This window comes from Oncorhynchus mykiss, chromosome 15, assembly GCF_013265735.2.
Source record: "Oncorhynchus mykiss isolate Arlee chromosome 15, USDA_OmykA_1.1, whole genome shotgun sequence".
Classification (NCBI taxonomy): domain Eukaryota; kingdom Metazoa; phylum Chordata; class Actinopteri; order Salmoniformes; family Salmonidae; genus Oncorhynchus; species Oncorhynchus mykiss.
The window spans coordinates 8629657-8650694 of record NC_048579.1 but is presented as its reverse complement, the minus strand read 5'-3'; the positions used below and the strand labels follow the sequence as shown (position 1 = coordinate 8650694).

Genomic DNA, 21038 nt, shown 5'->3' with positions numbered 1-21038 from the left:
AAACAGGTGAGAGAGGATTGCCATAGAAACAGGTGAGAGAGGATTGCCATAGAAACAGGTGAGAGAGGATTGCCATAGAAACAAGTAAGAGAGGATTGTCATAGAAACAGGTGAGAGATGATTGCCATAGGAACAGGTGAGAGAGGATTGCCATAAACGAACATGCAGTTTGGTCATCAAGAATATGAGCTGTTTATTTTGAAAGCTCACCAGCGATGGGGAATCAAGCAACAATTACAATTACTATTTGGGACTCGACCCGTTCTATTTGGGACTTGACCCGTTCTATTTGAGACTCGACCCGTTTGGGACTCGACCCGTTCTATTTGGGACTCGACCCGTTCTATTTGGGACTCGACCCGTTCTATTTGAGACTCGACCCGTTCTATTTGGGACTCGACCCGTTTGGGACTCGACCCGTTTGGGACTCGACCCGTTCTATTTGAGACTCGACTTGAGACTTTGACCTCGTTACTTGAGACCTGATTGTGACTCGAATAATAGTGACTTGGTCCCGCCTCTGCTTTTTTACCTTGGCAGTGAGAAACGATGAGCGACTAAATATTGAGTTGAATCCCACGCTTGGGAAAATACTTGAAAACAGAAGATTATTTTCTCACAGAGAGCTGGCTGTGAGGAGGAGACAGTTGGTTTTAATAGTGGCATCTGAGAGTGTTTCTCACTGTTCAGCGCCAGCATATCCCTGGTTAACACAGAGCATTCAGCCTTACCAACAGCTGTCTCCACACCTGATCATTCCCAGTGCTCAATGGAGCATTCAGCCTGACCAACAGCTGCCTCCACACCTGGCCAAAGTTACCACTAACTCTATGTAGACCGGATATAACAGTTATTTATCTTCATATATACAATGTTAACATGACAAGTTACCACTGGTCAATTAATTAAAGATGACATTCCATATGAAGAATCACCTCATAATAATAAACTTCAATTTAGATTTTTTATTTGGTCAGATGGAAATAATAAAATATAAATAACATTTACTAATTCTTTCATATGAAAATACTTTATATTGATTAAAGGAAAACTCCACCCAAAAACGATCTTTTGACAAAATGCATCATACCGGTTGAATTTCGGTATTTTGAAAGTTATATATCGTGAAAAAGTGATTAGTGACATGCAAAACATTTTGGGACTATATCAACAATGGACTAATGAAACAAATACTAAAATGTCGTTTTTGAGAGGAATTATCCTTTAAGTTCACATCTCCACTTTTTTATTACAAACATTACATTTGAATGCAAGGCGACAAAACCAAGCTGACATAATGAGATGGAGTGCTGTGTTGTATTCCATTCATCGTAAACGCTTTGGCTAATAAGGTGACAGTACTAAACAGAACACCAGTTTGAAACCAAATCATTCCGTTGGGAATAGTATATATTAAACTATTGCACTTTTCGACCCCAAATAATATAAAATACCTCCTATATCCAAAGTGAACATGGAGGATAAAGAGCAGGTAGTAAACACTGTCCTTAAAACTACAACACCCAGTCCTCAATAATGTACTTCCTGTAACCAAACCCTATGTTTGATCCAAGCCAACACTCATCGTGACATCTGGCGGTTTTCAGTGGCCTTGAAACGTTAGAAAATGTTGATGTTTTTTTTTTTAAATAGAAAAAAAAAGGGAACTAACTTAGGTATTAGCATATTACAAAACATGTTCTCCTGTTTCGTTCCAACTGGTACTCTCTATCTTCCTCTCCTCTTTCAATTATTACACTCACATCTTCACATTGTGCTCAAAACAGGTCCAGCTCAGAGGAGAGGAAAACAGCATGGGAAAAGAAAGAGAAACAAAGAGCCAATCACAGCCTGAGGTCTGTAGACTAGTCCTGTGGTGACGGATGAGAGGTGATGAAGGGCGGAGCCAGGGTATGCTGGGCGGAGACTAACGAGAATGGCGTTACATGGTGGTGGTGGTGATGGTGGTGGGGGGGGGGGGGCTGGAGTCTCAGGCAGCATGTAGCTGATCTCAGCAGCGTTTGGTCTTCAGTACGTTGAGGCCCCTCTGGTTCTTGGCCTTGAAGGCCATAACGAAGTGATGTGGGGCGATCTTCCCCTTCCCATCCTCGTCCGCTGAGCCCATGAAGATGTAGTTGAGGCCTAGTGAGATCACAAAGACAGAGGCTGAATGCACTGGTGGAACGGCTGAGACATTCAGAAAGGTAGCACATCAGCGTCTATTCAGGTAGCCTAGTGGTTAGAGCGTTGGGCCAGTAACCAGCAGGTAGCCTAGTGGTTAGAGCGTTGGGCCAGTAACCAGCAGGTAGCCTAGTGGTTAGAGCATTGGGCCAGTAACCAGCAGGTAGCCTAGTGGTTAGAGCGTTGGGCCAGTAACCAGCAGGTAGCCTAGTGGTTAGAGCATTTGGCCAGTAACCAGCAGGTAGCCTAGTGGTTAGAGCATTGGGCCAGTAACCAGCAGGTAGCCTAGTGGTTAGAGCATTGGGCCAGTAACCAGCAGGTAGCCTAGTGGTTAGAGCGTTGGGCCAGTAACCAGCAGGTAGCCTAGTGGTTAGAGCGTTGGGCCAGTAACCAGCAGGTAGCCTAGTGGTTAGAGCGTTGGGCCAGTAACCAGCAGGTAGCCTAGTGGTTAGAGCGTTGGGCCAGTAACCAGCAGGTAGCCTAGTGGTTAGAGCATTGGGCCAGTAACCAGCAGGTAGCCTAGTGGTTAGAGCATTGGGCCAGTAACCAGCAGGTAGCCTAGTGGTTAGAGCGTTGGGCCAGTAACCAGCAGGTAGCCTAGTGGTTAGAGCGTTGGGCCAGTAACCAGCAGGTAGCCTAGTGGTTAGAGCGTTGGCCAGTAACCAGCAGGTAGCCTAGTGGTTAGAGCGTTGGGCCAGTAACCAGCAGGTAGCCTAGTGGTTAGAGCATTGGGCCAGTAACCAGCAGGTAGCCTAGTGGTTAGAGCGTTGGGCCAGTAACCAGCAGGTAGCCTAGTGGTTAGAGTGTTGGGCCAGTAACCAGCAGGTAGCCTAGTGGTTAGAGCATTGGGCCAGTAACCAGCAGGTAGCCTAGTGGTTAGAGCATTGGGCCAGTAACCAGCAGGTAGCCTAGTGGTTAGAGCATTGGGCCAGTAACCAGCAGGTAGCCTAGTGGTTAGAGCGTTGGGCCAGTAACCAGCAGGTAGCCTAGTGGTTAGAGCATTGGGCCAGTAACCAGCAGGTAGCCTAGTGGTTAAAGCGTTGGGCCAGTAACCAGCAGGTAGCCTAGCGGTTAGAGTATTGGGCCAGTAACCAGCAGGTAGCCTAGTGGTTAGAGCATTGGGCCAATAACTGAAAGGTTGCTAGATTGAATCCCTGAGCTGACAAGATAAAAATATGTTGTTCTGCACCTGAACAAGGCAGTTTCCTGTTAAGATATCAGAGGGGTTGGGTTAAATGCGGAATATACATTACAGTCGAAGGCATTCAGTTGTACAACTGACTAGGTATCCCCTCTTTCTCCTCTGGGTTCCATATACAGTGTGTTTATAAACATATACTGTTTGTGGGTATATATTCGCATTATGGATCAACGGCTGAGGGAAGGTATAGATCTTATTCCGACAGTGAGTTTTGCCGCTTACCTCAAACTCCTTCAGATGAGCTTGAAGGTGGAATACAGCAATGGAAGCAAATTCAGAGCCATACACAAGATAGGACAGTCTGTGGAAACACCTGCAACTGGGGTCTACCGTTCCTATTACAGGAGAATGGTGGAACTTTATTTGGGGAGGACGGGCTCGTGGTAATGGCTGGAGTGGAATCAGTGGAATGGTATCAAATACTTCAAACATAAGGTTTCCATGGTTTTCATATGTTTGATGCCATTGCATTCGCTCCATTCCAGCCACTATTGTGAGCCGTCCTCCCCTCAGCAGCCTCCACTGTTTCTTAAGTATCTTGTATATTTGGGACACGCCTCTGTTACATGTGTTTTTCACACTCAGTGCCACACTTCAAAGTCACGTGAAACTGTGTGAGTATTACTCAACTATAGGATTTGAACTGAAAGAAAAACACATTGGCTCGTTGGTGCTATCTTGAGAATAGAGAAAATGCATTTTTTTTAAATTGCAAATTATATCTACAGGCTACATTGTGGTTTTTCTTTCATTATTTACGTTATCTGCCGTTAGTGTGTGATCCTAACCTTTAACCTTTAGGTCTTAACTGTACACCAAATAACCTACACACCAATCACCTAATGCTTTTGGGAACAGGCAGAAAAAGAAAGTTTACATCGATTCATTCTTGATAGAATGAGAATGCTCAGTTAGATACCGTCTGTAGAGGTGCGGTCTTTATCAGCATCATAAAAGCTGATAGTATTTCAACCACATTAAATATTCATCCAAGCTGAACTGGGTCGTTTCCACAGCTTTCTATTTCCTGACAACTGGTCAAACTGATGTCATTTCCCCTTTTTTTGTTGTTGTTTAGATATTGCATTTTCTCCCCGGTCCCTAAACGTCATTGCTATGAGAAAGAAGCAGAGACAACAGAAAGTACTGTACCAATGTCAACTAGATTGAAGCACTCATTCAATCGATTTGCGACATTATTTTGGTGAGCACGGATTATTTCGTTTGTAGGGCAACATATAACGACAGAAAAGAGGCGCTATGTATCGAATTATAAACAACTTGACTAATAAATACCAAAATGTCTGAAATTATAAGCAGAAACTTATGTTTATGAGGCAAAAAAATAATCTTCTCTGACTGTAGCCTACAGCACGTTTTCTATATTAGTTAGGTTAGGGGCGGGTGTGAGCCTCAGATTTGACACTTTCTCTCATGTAGTTGCGGATAGGTTATTACCAATTGCGGGTTGGTGCGGGTGAACAAACAGCTGACCCGCACACCATAATGTATATCATGGTGAATGTCTATCATGGACTAATACCTGGTGCTATCATGCATATCATGGTGAATGTCTATCATGGACTAATACCTGGTGCTATCATGCATATCATGGTGAATGTCTGTTACTAAACCAAGTCAAACTCATTAATATATCCAGGGGAGAGTGAGCCCCAGAGTCCCCTAGTAGTGGTCCACATAGCTCTGGTCCTGGGCTATACGAGCAGTTCGAGCCTTCTTCAAGCCCATAGACCATATAAAACCGTTCGAGCACATAACGCGCTGGACCAGAGCTGTGGCTCGTTGTTGTACGACTACACACCTCGTCGGATGAACGGACACTTCTTGCAGAGGACGATGATCTTGGTGCTCATGGTTTTGCCGGCCTGCTGGATGGCCAGGTTGCTCTCTTTGTAGACGTTGATGATGGAGATGGTGGCGTACACGCTGCCTCCTCGCACCACCGCCGTGATGACAGTTCCTGTTATCACTGTCACAGAACCACAGGGAGTTTAGAGGGCTGGGATTGGTGTGCTGAACAGAACCACAGGGAGTTTAGAGGGCTGGGATTGGTGTGCTGAACAGAACCACAGGGAGTTTAGAGGGCTGGGATTGGTGTGCTGAACAGAACCACAGGGAGTTTAGAGGGCTGGGATTGGTGTGCTGAACAGAACAACAGGGAGCTAAGAGGGCTGAGATTGGTGTGCTGAACAGAACCACAGGGAGTTTAGAGGGCTGGGATTGGTGTGCTGAACAGAACCACAGGGAATTTAGAGGGTTGGGATTGGTGTGCTGAACAGAACCACAGGGAGCTAAGAGGGCTGAGATTGGTGTGCTGAACAGAACCACAGGGAGTTTAGAGGGCTGGGATTGGTGTGCTGAACAGAACCACAGGGAGCTAAGAGGGCTGAGATTGGTGTGCTGAACAGAACCACAGGGAGTTTAGAGGGCTGGGATTGGTGTGCTGAACAGAACCACAGGGAGTTTATAGGGCTGGGATTGGTGTGCTGAACAGAACTGTGTGAGCCGGCTCTGTGTGAGCCGGCTCTGTGTGAGTCGGCTCTGTGTGAGTCGGCTCTGTGTGATCAAGATTGAATATCTTTCAATACGAATACTGTGATGCTGGGACGTTTCCTGCCGTGGGGGCTTTCATCAAAATGTACTGGTTGAATAGAACATAATGAAAACCATGTGTAAACAGGAAGGAAAAGACGTGTCAGTCGAGTTGTCTGTTAGGTCCTTTTGTGTCTAGCCTAGTCATTAGAACGTGTGATGTAACGCTCTTGGCTTGATATGACTGCAGCTTGTCTGCCAATGTATTATACAATAACATTTTCCACCAACGCCACATTACTGGGCTTCACTGACAGCCAGTGAGCCAGAACCCTTTTCCCATGCAAATATCTGACCCAATCTCCCAGAGAAAAAAAAGCATGAATAAAATACCTGCCTCATTCCATCAACATCTGTTCAGAGAAAAAGTAACGAATAGAGGTAGTCTGAAGGACGGGGCAGCAAACTGAGGTCATGGAGTATGTTGGAGTATGTTGGAGAATGTTGGAGAATGTTGGAGAATGTTGGAGTATGTTGGAGTATGTTGGAGTATGTTGGAGTATGTTGGAGAATGTTGGAATATGTTGGAGTATGTTGGAGAATGTTGGAGGATGTTGGAGGATGTTGGAGGATGTTGGAGTATGTTGGAGAATGTTGGAGTATGTTGGAGGATGTTGGAGGATGTTGGAGTATGTTGGAGTATGTTGGAGAATGTTGGAGTATGTTGGAGTATGTTGGAGAATGTTGGAGTATGTTGGAGGATGTTGGAGTATGTTGGAGAATGTTGGAGGATGTTGGAGGATGTTGGAGTATGTTGGAGTATGTTGGAGAATGTTGGAGGATGTTGGAGGATGTTGGTGTATGTTGGAGTATGTTGGAGTATGTTGGAGAATGTTGGAGAATGTTGGAGTATGTTGGAGGATGTTGGAGTATGTTGGAGAATGTTGGAGGATGTTGGAGGATGTTGGAGGATGTTGGAGAATGTTGGAGTATGTTGGAGTATGTTGGAGTATGTTGGAGAATATTGGAGAATGTTGGAGTATGTTGGAGGATGTTGGAGTATGTTGGAGAATGTTGGAGGATGTTGGAGAATGTTGGAGGATGTTGGAGTATGTTGGAGAATGTTGGAGGATGTTGGAGTATGTTGGAGAATGTTGGAGGATGTTGGAGTATGTTGGAGTATGTTGGAGAATGTTGGAGTATGTTGGAGAATGTTGGAGGATGTTGGAGAATGTTGGCTGAATTAACACTTTCTGTTAGCAACCGTTTACTCTGTGAGAAGAGAACTGTGTCTGTCCCACGCAAATTCACTGCCCTCTCAGAAAACACTCAAGGAAGCTTCTGTGACGCGCTGAAAACACCCAGAAGGCCATGGGTAGTGTGTCATGATGGAGGGGACCATGACAACATGGGCTTGTTGTGGGAGGGATGGTTCATATGGACTGGGATTAATGTTAATGTGGGATTAATTAATGTTGGGAGGATTTTCTGTCACCCCCCCATTGCTACTACCCTCTGTTTATTATCCATGCATAGTCACCTTACCCCTGCATACATGTACAAATGACCTCGACTAACCTGTACCCCCGCACATTGACTCGGTACCGGTACCCCCTGTATATAGCCTCCACATTGACTCGGTACCGGTACCCCCTGTATATAGCCTCCACATTGACTCGGTACCGGTACCCCCTGTATATAGCCTCCACATTGACTCGGTACCGGTACCCCCTGTATATAGCCTCCACATTGACTCGGTACCGGTACCCCCTGTATATAGCCTCCACATTGACTCGGTACCGGTACCCCCTGTATATAGCCTCCACATTGACTCGGTACCGGTACCCCCTGTATATAGCCTCCACATTGACTCGGTACCGGTACCCCCTGTATATAGCCTCCACATTGACTCGGTACCGGTACCCCCTGTATATAGCCTCCACATTGACTCTGTACCGGTACCCCTGTATATAGTCTCCACATTGACTCTGTACCGGTACCCCCTGTATATAGCCTCCACATTGACTCGGTACCGGTACCCCCTGTATATAGCCTCCACATTGACTCGGTACCGGTACCCCCTGTATATAGCCTCCACATTGACTCGGTACCGGTACCCCCTGTATATAGCCTCCACATTGACTCTGTACCGGTACCCCCTGTATATAGTCTCCACATTGACTCTGTACCGGTACCCCCTGTATATAGCCTCCACATTGACTCGGTACCGGTACCCCCTGTATATAGCCTCCACATTGACTCGGTACCGGTACCCCCTGTATATAGCCTCCACATTGACTCTGTACCGGTACCCCCTGTATATAGTCTCCACATTGACTCTGTACCGGTACCCCCTGTATATAGCCTTCACATTGACTCTGTACCGGTACCCCCTGTATATAGTCTCCACATTGACTCTGTACCGGTACCCCCTGTATATAGCCTCCACATTGACTCTGTACCGGTACCCCCTGTATATAGCCTCCACATTGACTCTGTACCGGTACCCCCTGTATATAGCCTCCACATTGACTCTGTACCGGTACCCCCTGTATATAACCTCGTTATTGTTATTTTATTGTGTTACTTTTTTATTCTTTTTTTACTTTACTTTATTTGGTAAATATTTTCTTAACTTTTCTTGAACTGCACTGAGAGTTAAGGGCTTGTAAGTAAGCATTTCACGGTAAGGTCTACACTATTCCACGCATGTGACAAATAAAGTTGGATTTGATTTGACTGACACACACACACACACACACACACACACACACACACACACACACACACACACACACACACACACACACACACACACTGTTGACCTGTTATTGTTTGTTCCTGCTAAGTATTTGTGACAGTAGTACTGGCAGCTTTAGGTTAGGGCAGCCATAGTAACAGATGTAGCATTAGCTGAGGGAAAATAGTATTTCTCTTACCGAAGTCACTGGTACAGTAGTTGCTCTCAGCGGTTCCACTTCTTCTGCATTTCTGCTGGCACAGACCTACAGAGTACTTCAGAGCTGGGGAGACATAGAGAGGAAAAGAGAACACAGTCCCTTAATTCACATTCTTCCACATTCGGGTGATGCTAGCAAGTAGGATTTGGGTTGATTTTATTTAACCTCGAGACAATTCAGGGAATGCATTGAAATCAATTAATTAATTAATCAATCAATTATATATATATATATATATATTTATATATTATATATAGGCTAACATAGGCTAATTAATTAGTATAAACACGTCCCATTGAAAACTGTAAGTAACTTCGAATCCTTCCAGTGGAGGCTCCCGAGAGGAGGACAGAGGAGGAAAGGGAGGACCATCTTAAATAGTGAAACATTTTGAGATAAAACTACAGTTAAATATATTCAAGTCACCAAATAATTGACTAAAACACACTATTTTGCGATGAAGGCCTACAGTAGCCTTTAATTAACAGCAGTCTGTAAGGTAGCACCTTGGAGTCGCCGGAGGACAGCTAGCTTCCGTCCTCCTCTGGGTACACTGACTTCAATACAAAATGTGTTAACGATGGTGGCTGTGTGTAGCGGTCATGATATGAAGGTTTGACTTGGAACGTTTTTTTTTGCCTGTTCACAGACAGCTGATGTGTTGTGCACTGAAGTCCACAAGCGAAGGGAAAAGGTGAGAGAAGGAGAGCGCGTAGATAGATGCGAGAAGGAATTATATATATATACAACCAGCTGTTTGTATGTGGCTGCTATGAACGTGAACTGTGTTTGCATGTGATCAAGGGTGTAATCATTGCCCCGATTCTGTTGAAAAACGTTTCTTAAACGTAATGAAATGGGGATAAACATACCTGAATTTATCCAATAGAAACTCTTGTTTGCAACTGTTGGACTAATGATTACACCTTAGATCAGCTAGATGCAGGCAAGAGTGTGCAAGGTAGTATTGAATGTGTCACTGTCTATTACCTTGATTACTCAAAATTCTCTCGACCTGTGTACACCTACGTTGTAAACTTTCATTCATAGGCTAGGTTGTAGCAACCTCCTGATGGTTATAGGGAAAATTAGAGTATCATGTAGTAATCTAAACCTAGCGATGTTACATTGACCTGGGTGAATGGAATATGAATGACAGTCATCCAATATGCTGTAAAGCGATGTTCATTAAAAAATGTTAATCCTCCCTCATCTTAAAACGCCACCGACCACCACTGAATCCTACATAACAGATCACATTATTATTTTAAACTTTATTAAGTTAAGAACTCATTCTTATTTACAATGACGGCCTTGCCTTGTTCAGGGGCAGAAAGACAGATTTTTACCTTGGGGATTTGAACAAGCAACCTTTCGTTTAGTGGCCCAACGCTCTAACCACTTGGCTACCTGCTGCCCCACATAATATTCATATTAATAATATTCATATTCATAATATTCATATTCATATCCATAATATTCATATTCATAATATTCATATTCATAATATTCATATTCATAATATTCATATTCATAATATTCATATTCATATTCATAATATTCATATTCATAATATTCACATCCATAATATTCATATTCATAATATTCATATTCATAATATTCATATTCATAATACATTTAAGTTGAAAAACACTTTTCTTACACCCAAGGAGCTAAAAATATGAATAATAATATTAATAAAAACAATCAAATAATGATGTACAGTTCATGCTCAAAGTATAGGTGTGCTGCCCCAGCAGGTAGCCTAGTGGTTAGAGCTATTGGACTAGTAACCAGCAGGTAGCCTAGTGGTTAGAGCTATTGGACTAGTAACCAGCAGGTAGCCTAGTGGTTAGAGTGTTGGACTAGTAACCAGCAGGTAGCCTAGTGGTTAGAGCTATTGGACTAGTAACCAGCAGGTAGCCTAGTGGTTAGAGCTATTGGACTAGTAACCAGCAGGTAGCCTAGTGGTTAGAGCTATTGGACTAGTAACCAGCAGGTAGCCTAGTGGTTAGAGCTATTGGACTCATAACCAAAAGTTTGCTAGATCAAATCCCCAAGCTAACAAGGTAAAAATCTGTTGTTCTGCCCCTGAACAAGGCCATTGTCATATGTAATAATTTGTTCTTATGCCTTGCCTAGTTAAATAAAAAATAAAACAAAAATTGGTTACTGCTGGCTACCATCTGTTTTTTTTTTACAATCAAAGCTACTATGGTAACGGTATCAGGAAGACTAGAAAATGACTCTCCAACCATTGTCCAAATGTTGTTTCTACTGGTGGAGAACAAAACGACTGAAAGATAAGCCAATCTGAGGCGGTCATCACAGGGCCCAGATTACATCATGGTGGAGGGCTGCCAAGGCGATCATCTGACTAGGGATTTGATATTGTGAGTACTGGCCTCAGTGAAGGAAAAACAATAAAGGGTTGTGTGTGCGCCCCAAAAAACATTCCTTACCTCAGGATACTTCAACTAGTAACTATCATTCCTTACCTCAGGATACTTCAGCTAGTAATTATCATTCCTTACCTCAGGATACTTCAGCTAGTAATTATCATTCCTTACCCCATGATACTTCAGCTAGTAACTATCATTCCTTACCTCAGGATACTTCAACTAGTAACTATCATTCCTTACCCCATGATACTTCAACTAGTAACTATCATTCCTTACCTCAGGATACTTCAGCTAGTAATTATCATTCCTTACCCCATGATACTTCAACTAGTAACTATCATTCCTTACCTCGGGATACTTCAACTAGTAACTATCATTCCTTACCTCAGGATACTTCAGCTAGTAATTATCATTCCTTACCCCAGGATACTTCAGCTAGTAATTATCATTCCTTACCCCATGATACTTCAACTAGTAACTATCATTCCTTACCTCGGGATACTTCAGCTAGTAATTATCATTCCTTACCCCAGGATACTTCAGCTAGTAATTATCATTCCTTGCCCCATTATACTTCAACTAGTAACTATCATTCCTTACCTCGGGATACTTCAGCTAGTAATTATCATTCCTTACCCCAGGATACTTCAGCTAGTAATTATCATTCCTTACCTCAGGATACTTCAACTAGTAACTATCATTCCTAACCTCGGGATACTTCAGCTAGTAATTATCATTCCTTACCCCATGATACTTCAACTAGTAACTATCATTCCTTACCCCAGGATACTTCAACTAGTAACTATCATTCCTTACCCCAGGATACTTCAACTAGTAACTATCATTCCTTACCTCGGGATACTTCAACTAGTAACTATCATTCCTTACCTCAGGATACTTCAGCTAGTAATTATCATTCCTTACCCCAGGATACTTCAGCTAGTAATTATCATTCCTTACCCCATGATACTTCAACTAGTAACTATCATTCCTTACCTCGGGATACTTCAGCTAGTAATTATCATTCCTTACCCCAGGATACTTCAGCTAGTAATTATCATTCCTTGCCCCATTATACTTCAACTAGTAACTATCATTCCTTACCTCGGGATACTTCAGCTAGTAATTATCATTCCTTACCCCAGGATACTTCAGCTAGTAATTATCATTCCTTACCTCAGGATACTTCAACTAGTAACTATCATTCCTTACCTCAGGATACTTCAGCTAGTAATTATCATTCCTTACCTCAGGATACTTCAACTAGTAACTATCATTCCTTACCCCAGGATACTTCAACTAGTAACTATCATTCCTTACCCCAGGATACTTCAACTAGTAACTATCATTCCTTACCCCAGGATACTTCAACTAGTAACTAGTAACTATCATTCCTTACCTCAGGATACTTCAACTAGTAACTATCATTCCTTACCTCAGGATACTTCAACTAGTAACTATCATTCCTAACCTCGGGATACTTCAGCTAGTAATTATCATTCCTTACCCCAGGATACTTCAACTAGTAACTATCATTCCTTACCCCAGGATACTTCAACTAGTAACTATCATTCCTTACCCCAGGATACTTCAACTAGTAACTAGTAACTATCATTCCTTACCTCAGGATACTTCAACTAGTAACTATCATTCCTTACCTCAGGATACTTCAGCTAGTAATTATCATTCCTTACCTCAGGATACTTCAGCTAGTAATTATCATTCCTTACCTCAGGATACTTCAGCTAGTAACTATCATTCCTTACCTCAGGATACTTCAACTAGTAACTATCATTCCTTACCCCATGATACTTCAACTAGTAACTATCATTCCTTACCCCAGGATACTTCAGCTAGTAATTATCATTCCTTACCTCGGGATACTTCAACTAGTAACTATCATTCCTTACCCCAGGATACTTCAACTAGTAACTATCATTCCTTACCCCATGATACTTCAACTAGTAACTATCATTCCTTACCCCAGGATACTTCAGCTAGTAATTATCATTCCTTACCTCAGGATACTTCAGCTAGTAACTATCATTCCTTACCCCAGGATACTTCAGCTAGTAATTATCATTCCTTACCTCAGGATACTTCAACTAGTAACTATCATTCCTTACCCCAGGATACTTCAGCTAGTAATTATCATTCCTTACCTCGGGATACTTCAACTAGTAACTATCATTCCTTACCTCGGGATACTTCAACTAGTAACTATCATTCCTTACCTCAGGATACTTCAACTAGTAACTATCATTCCTTACCCCATGATACTTCAACTAGTAACTATCATTCCTTACCTCAGGATACTTCAGCTAGTAATTATCATTCCTTACCTCGGGATACTTCAGCTAGTAATTATCATTCCTTACCCCATGATACTTCAACTAGTAACTATCATTCCTTACCTCAGGATACTTCAACTAGTAACTATCATTCCTTACCTCAGGATACTTCAACTAGTGTGTGCTCCATTGCCTTTCATCCTGGGCAACAGACACTACCACAGTGGATTTGATCTGGGACCAGGCTAATACCACAGTATATCTGATCTGGGACCAGGCTAATACCACAGTAGATCTGACCTGGGACCAGGCTAATGCCACAGTAGGTCTGATCTGGGACCAGGCTAATGCCACAGTAGGTCTGACCTGGGACCAGGGTAATGCCACAGTAGGTCTGATCTGGGACCAGGCTAATACCACAGTAGGTCTGACCTGGGACCAGGCTAATACCACAGTAGAACTTCAAGCCACACGTGTGGCCTGAAGAAGATAATGATGATGAAGATGATGATGATGATTCTGAATTGGATTTCTGTAGTGCTAAAAGCTTTTTATATTGTAACAACAAGACTTTAATGTGCTGGACAAGAGGACATATATCTCCTGCTTGGATTAAACAGAGGAAAGAGAGCTACCTACGTATGGGTCTGGTGGTAGCAGCTGGGGGGGTGGTGGTGGTCAGTGGTACCGGGGTGGTGGGGAACTTCTTAGGTCTGAACTTGTAGTGGCCGATGAACCCATCTGCAGTCAAACTGAGGTCTGAGAGGAACTGGATCAGGAGCTGGTTACCTTCAGAGAATACTGGACTGAAGGGTGGGAGAGAGAGAGAGAGAGAGAGATATCACATGGGCTAATGAATACATTGTGCAAAGGTTTATCAGTAAATCAGGCATTTGTAGGTTTATTATCTATCCTGTTTCCCATCTATCCTGATTGCCTAGTCACTTTTACACCCACCTACATGGGAAAAAATACCTCCATTACCTCAACGACCTCATACCCCTGCACATTGACTCAGTACTGGTACTCCTTGTATATAGTCTCATTACTACCTGGTACCCCTGCACATTGACTCAGTACTGGTACTCCTTGTATATAGTCTCATTACTACCTGGTACCCCTGCACATTGACTCAGAACCGGTACTCCTTGTATATAGTCTCATTACTACCTGGTACCCCTGCACATTGACTCAGTACTGGTACTCCTTGTATATAGTCTCATTACTACCTGGTACCCCTGCACATTGACTCAGAACCGGTACTCCTTGTATATAGTCTCATTACTACCTGGTACCCCTGCACATTGACTCAGTACTGGTACTCCTTGTATATAGTCTCATTACTACCTGGTACCCCTGCACATTGACTCAGTACTGGTACTCCTTGTATATAGTCTCATTACTACCTGGTACCCCTGCACATTGACTCAGAACCGGTACTCCTTGTATATAGTCTCATTACTACCTGGTACCCCTGCACATTGACTCAGAACCGGTACTCCTTGTATATAGTCTCATTACTACCTGGTACCCCTGCACATTGACTCAGTACTGGTACTCCTTGTATATAGTCTCATTACTACCTGGTACCCCTGCACATTGACTCAGAACCGGTACTCCTTGTATATAGTCTCATTACTACCTGGTACCCCTGCACATTGACTCAGAACCGGTACTCCTTGTATATAGTCTCATTACTACCTGGTACCCCTGCACATTGACTCAGTACTGGTACTCCTTGTATATAGTCTCATTACTACCTGGTACCCCTGCACATTGACTCAGTACTGGTACTCCTTGTATATAGTCTCATTACTACCTGGTACCCCTGCACATTGACTCAGTACTGGTACTCCTTGTTTATAGTCTCATTACTACCTGGTACCCCTGCACATTGACTCAGTACTGGCACTCCTTGTATATAGTCTCATTACTACCTGGTACCCCTGCACATTGACTCAGTACTGGTACTCCTTGTATATAGTCTCATTACTACCTGGTACCCCTGCACATTGACTCAGTACTGGTACTCCTTGTATATAGTCTCATTACTACCTGGTACCCCTGCACATTGACTCAGAACCGGTACTCCTTGTATATAGTCTCATTGTTGTTATTTTATTCTGTTACTGTTTCCTTTTTTGGGTAGTTTTTGTCTTACTTTTTAACTCTGCATTGTAGGGAAAGGGCTCGTAAGCATTTCACGGTAAAGTCTACACCTGATGTATTTGGTGCATGTGACAAATCAAATGTGAATTGATTTGTTGATCAAGATCAAAACGATAAGCGGTAGCTACATTAGCAAGATAAATGCGTAGTAGAAACAGGTGTGTGACGTACGCTGGGGGGCTATCGCCACAGTACTTCCCGATCCTCTTGGCATCGTTGACCTCTGCCCCGTTGAAAATGGCCACGTAGTCGTAGCGACAGTAGTTGTCTCTTTCCACATCGAACTTCTCAAACTTCACCTCAATGATCTGTGTTAGTGGACAGGTTACATAGAACACAGGTTAAATAGACCACAGGTTATATAGAACCCAAGTTACATAGAACCCAGGTTACATAGAACCCAAGTTACATAGAACCCAGGTTACATAGAACCTGGGTTACATAGAACCCGGGTTACATAGAACACAGGTTACATAGAACACAGGTTACATAGAACACCGGTTACATAGAACACAGGTTACATAGAACACTGGTTACATAGAACACTGGTTACATAGAACACAGGTTACATAGAACACAGGTTACATAGAACACATTGCTTTCAGCCCACATTCTAAAGGTGTATTACACTGTGCAGCACTAAACGTGAGCAAACCACAAAGCAATGATGTGAAAACCTAAAACGATCTCAATCACTCTCAATGGTGTCATTCGTCAAGTTGAACTGTGAGCAGTAGTAGTATTTGTTAGGATCCCCAATTAACTACTGCTGAGGCATCTGGTAGTAACACTCACCTGGTTCTTAGGAGCCACTATGTGCCATGAGCAAGTGACCCCAGCGGGGTAGTCCTTCTCAGGCCAGTTAGGGGTTTTAATTGACCCGAACGGTTTATCCAGATGACCTCCACAGTACTGGTCCCCTGATGGGTGCAAAAGTCAAACCACAATGTTTAGTTATAGTCCCTGGCAGATAATACTGCTTCACATGCTGTTACTTTAAAGAACTACTGAACATCGTTCCTTATTGTGCAAAATATCTCTTCCTCTTTAACGTCAAAGGACGGAATGTTGTGCATGAAATAATTCTATAATGAGACCTAGAATGTTCTAATCAGTAGGCTAACTCTCATCTCATGTTTACTTTGTGATTTACGAGTAACTAAAAAAAGACAGTTGTCTGTCTCTATGCCTTGGTCCCCTGCTGGAATGTGTTGTTAACAGGAAGTCTAGGCAAGCCATCACACATCGGAGAAAGAACACGTCAGCCTACCACACAAGCTGCTTTGGACTGGCAAGAGATCTGTGGATCTATAAAAAAAAACACAGTTGGATCTCCTGTAACATGCAGTTTAGTGACTAACAGTGTTTCCACTACAGCTGAGCTCCCATACTCATGGCTGGCAGACGACGGCGAGTGCAATTTGTCTGAGTAACTAAAATAGACATTGAACCAATGGAAGAGGGCTGTGTGGTGCTTTTCAGTTTTAACCACTCCCAGGAACGGGGAGACAGGCAGAGCAACCACAGTCCATCTGCTCCAGCATCAGGTGTGTGAAGAACACCAGTCTATCTAAACTGACAGACCCAGAGACATTCTAGCTGTCAGCCACTGAAGAGGTACGGAGACAAGGGAGAAGGTATACAACCAACCATTAAAATTCCACAAACTAATTCCGGGAGACGTCACCTGGTGAGAAGAGGACGGGACGGCGCTGACCCGTCTGCCTCTAGAGCTCTCCGTCCGGGAAAAACAAGCCATGACAAATTCCTCGTCCTACTGTGAAATGTGTCGAGACGTTCCTGTTTTTCATTCACCTCGTCCTGGAGCAAGCTTTACGTCAATAGGTCTCGTCTTAAACTACATATGAAGTCTGAACTTTATCTTACCAAGTTCCACTGTTCCTTCCACTCACCTGCTATCCGTTGGGAGTGATTTATCAAGCTACAACTGCCTTTTCGTTCTCAGATGTAAACAATTCCCCTCTCAGATATCTCCATCTGGGTATTGTATCATTACTAGGGGCAGCTAGAGGAGGTTAAGAGGCACGTTAATTAGCTTGTTAAAATGTGACCTTTGGCCCTAAACACACAAACACTCACTGACATCGGATGTCTTTACGATGTGTCACGATGTGTCAGAGAAGAGTCACGTCTAGGACTCAGCGTCTAAGGCTCCGCTGAACATGCTTGGGTAGAGGCTGGATACAGATGACTACAGTGTTCCCTACACACTACACCTAGGGCTACAACAGCTTAGAGATGGCCCAGCCCCTCTTCAACCCACACAGTGGTTCCTGGCCCGGGAGGTAGCCTAGACAACCGGTGAGAATCTCAAATCTCAAGTTTAAATAGATCAAATCAAATCAAATGTATTTATATAGCCCTTCTTACATCAGCTGATATCTCAAAGTGCTGTACAGAAACCCAGCCTAAAACCCCAAACAGCAAGCAATGCAGGTGTAGAAGCACAAATAGACTCCCCTATAGCATCCTAGATCCGTCTCCTGCCACTGTGCACTTGAGTAAGACACGTAAACCCTTAAAAACGAGTATAGTATTATTCTATTCTTCGTCTATATTCTATTCTGCTTACCTCTCTCGTGCGGCTCGGCAGCCGAGTACACCGCCAGGAAGCCACTCCCAGCCGTGTTGGCATCAGACACCATCTGAATTAGCATCTTGTTGCCGGTGGAGACCAAGGCGCCTGGCCTGAAGGTCCCACAGAAGCGGCCCAGCCTCTGGCCACTCGCATGGCCGCTGTACACATCTACGTAGTCATAGCGACACAGGTTGTCACTCTCCAGGTCAATGAAGCGGAAGGACAGGACCACCACTTTACCCTCAGGGACCTGAGACAACATACAATCACACACAGTATACAGTACAATCTATACAATCACATACAGTATACAGTACAATCTATACAATCACATACAGTATACAGTACAATCTATACAATCACATACAGTATACAGTACAATCTATACAATATACAGTACAATCTATACAATCACATACAGTATACAGTACAATCTATACAATCACATACAGTATACAGTACAATCTATACAATCACATACAGTATACAGTACAGTCTATTCAATATACAGTACAATCTATACAATCACATACAGTATACAGTACAATCTATACAATATACAGTACAATCTATACAATCACATACAGTATACAGTACAATCTATACAATCACATACAGTATACAGTACAATCTATACAATCACATAAGGGGCCTATCTGACAACTCAATATAACAGGAAACAGATCTTCCTCTGATATGCAATGAATGAACCTATATGAAACTCTTCCTCTTTTAAAAACACCAATCTGCAATCAACAGTCAAATCATTCAAAGTCTAAATCTAGCAAGGATACACATGTTATTAACGAGTAAGAAACATACAGTTTTTCTTTAATTACAGGACTTGGTGTTGTTGGTGATTATTTCCTTGATTTAGCATTCATTCCAGCCATGTGACTAGACTGCATGTTGAAAATACCAAGCAGGCAGCTCAAAGTGCCCCAGGGGGTGTTGTAGCCACTAGCCAAATACCAGACTACCAATTACACAGTTAAAATTTGTGGATTGGTATACCATTGAAGTGTATTTCAAGAATCATTTTAGTTCACTGATATTGCTTCTCGTTCTGTCTGACATGGCCCTGGTAAAGTAATAGCATTCAGTAGCTAATTAGGAACACACTAAGTTGATAACTGTTAAACAAGAATCATGTATTCACAGTAGGCTACAAGTATGTTTGGCTCACCGTGATTCTCCAAACACATTTGGTATTTGGGGGATACACCCCTGGATAACCCAGGCTCCCAACGACCCCAGAATCCTCCGTCATATTGCCCCCGCATGTAAACGTTGGTCTGGAAACATGAGAAAAAATATTTGTGACAACTTCTCACTCTAATTCAAATGTCTATCAGGGAATCTTTGAAATGAGAAAAAAACTTAGGTGTAAAGGTGTTGTTGGTGTTTATTATGGGATTTTCTCGGCAATGCGCCTGTGTGCGTCCTTATGCCTACAGCGCACACTGCAGATTCCTCCAGAATAATAACTCCCGGGTGGTGATGATGATAAATGATGATGATGATTGATGCGGTTCCTTCAGCATTGTGCTGTAGACTAACGTATCATTGACAACTCGTGATAAGGCTTTGTACAGTAGGCTAGTGCTACACCGTTGTATTTCCTGACCAATAGTTTAACACAGAGCCCAAAAAACTATAGATTGTTAGATTAAAGTGAAGGGAAAAGGTAACCTACCTCTGTCGTGACCCCAGTAGAGACTGCGCGCAGACCTCTGTCAAAGACAGGACACCCCAAACGCAAGAAATATAGCAAATTCTCCACATTGTCGGGTGAACGGACCAGGCACCAGTTCGCCTGTTTTCGCTCCGTGGCATGAATGACATTCAGTGGCTCGAGCGGTGGGGAAAAGTACGCAGGGAAGTTCGTGGAGGGAGTTTCGCAGGCTGCAAGCTGTAACACAGACTGAATATGGCATTTGTTCTGGTGGTTATCGGCAGGCAGCTGCCTTTTTCCAAACCCTGGGATCAAAGACGCACTGGAAGTATTGGGGTGGGAGGAGTATGGGGGAATGGGGACTCTTGCTTTAGTTTAATACCACACCTGGCATAATAACTTTACCTTCGATAGAATAATGTGAATATCCTTAGTGAAAGATTTGTCCAGGGAACAGAGTTCCACACGAACAAAATGTATGCACTTTGAAAATAGACTGTTTCTATGTGGTCTTCAGAATGACATGCGTTTAAAAAAAAAAAAAGTGAATAATGAATACATCAATGTAAAATATGCCTAAACAACTAAAATAGTCTATACATCTTTTTTAATTTTTTTTAGATAAGACTATTACAGTAGGCTTTTTACACGTCACTTTTTACACATTTTGTTATGTTAGAGCCTTATTTGAAAGTGGATGAAATGTTTTTTTCCCTCATCAATTTGACAAAGTAAAACAAGTTTTTAGAAAATGTTGGTAATTTATTAAAATGAAAAACTGGAATATGACATTTACCCAAGTATTCAGACCCTTAACTCAGTACTTTGTTGAAAACCTTTGGCAGCGATTACAGCCTCAAGTCTTCTTGGGTATGATGCTACATGCTTGGCACTCCTGTATTTGGCTAGTTTCTCCCATTTTTCTCTGCAGATCCTCTCAAGCTCTGTCAGATTGGATGGGGAGTGTCGTTGCACAGCTATTTTCAGGTCTCTCCAGAGATGTTTAT

General features: G+C 42.9%; 1 protein-coding gene across 2 annotated transcripts; it reads right to left on the bottom strand.

Annotated features, from left to right (window-relative positions):
- Positions 1 to 950: 950 nt before the first annotated feature.
- LOC110489555 (procollagen C-endopeptidase enhancer 2) lies at positions 951 to 20342 on the bottom strand. Of its 2 annotated transcripts, XM_021562280.2 has the most exons (9): positions 20053 to 20342; positions 19543 to 19651; positions 18351 to 18606; positions 16553 to 16677; positions 15929 to 16065; positions 14228 to 14394; positions 8875 to 8958; positions 5205 to 5372; positions 951 to 2142 (listed from the first exon to the last, which is right to left on the bottom strand). In XM_021562280.2, exons 1-9 carry the CDS (start codon positions 20199 to 20201, stop codon positions 2012 to 2014), a joined length of 1326 nt encoding a protein of 441 aa, XP_021417955.2. In that variant the 5' UTR covers positions 20202 to 20342; the 3' UTR covers positions 951 to 2011. The 2 variants fall into 2 exon arrangements, with proteins under 2 accessions (XP_021417955.2, XP_036801617.1); XM_036945722.1 differs by lacking the exon at positions 5205 to 5372.
- Between the last annotated feature and the right edge of the window lie 696 nt (positions 20343 to 21038).

Coding starts and splice junctions, on each gene's coding strand:
- LOC110489555 (XM_021562280.2), bottom strand. CDS start 20,201: ATGTCATTCATGCCACGGAGCGAAAACAGGCGAACTGGTGCCTGGTCC. Junction 19,652..20,052: donor CTACTGGGGTCACGACAGAG/GTAGGTTACCTT, acceptor TCATGTTTCCAG/ACCAACGTTTACATGCGGGG. Junction 2,143..5,204: donor GTGTCCGTTCATCCGACGAG/GTGTGTAGTCGT, acceptor TGATCTCACTAG/GCCTCAACTACATCTTCATG.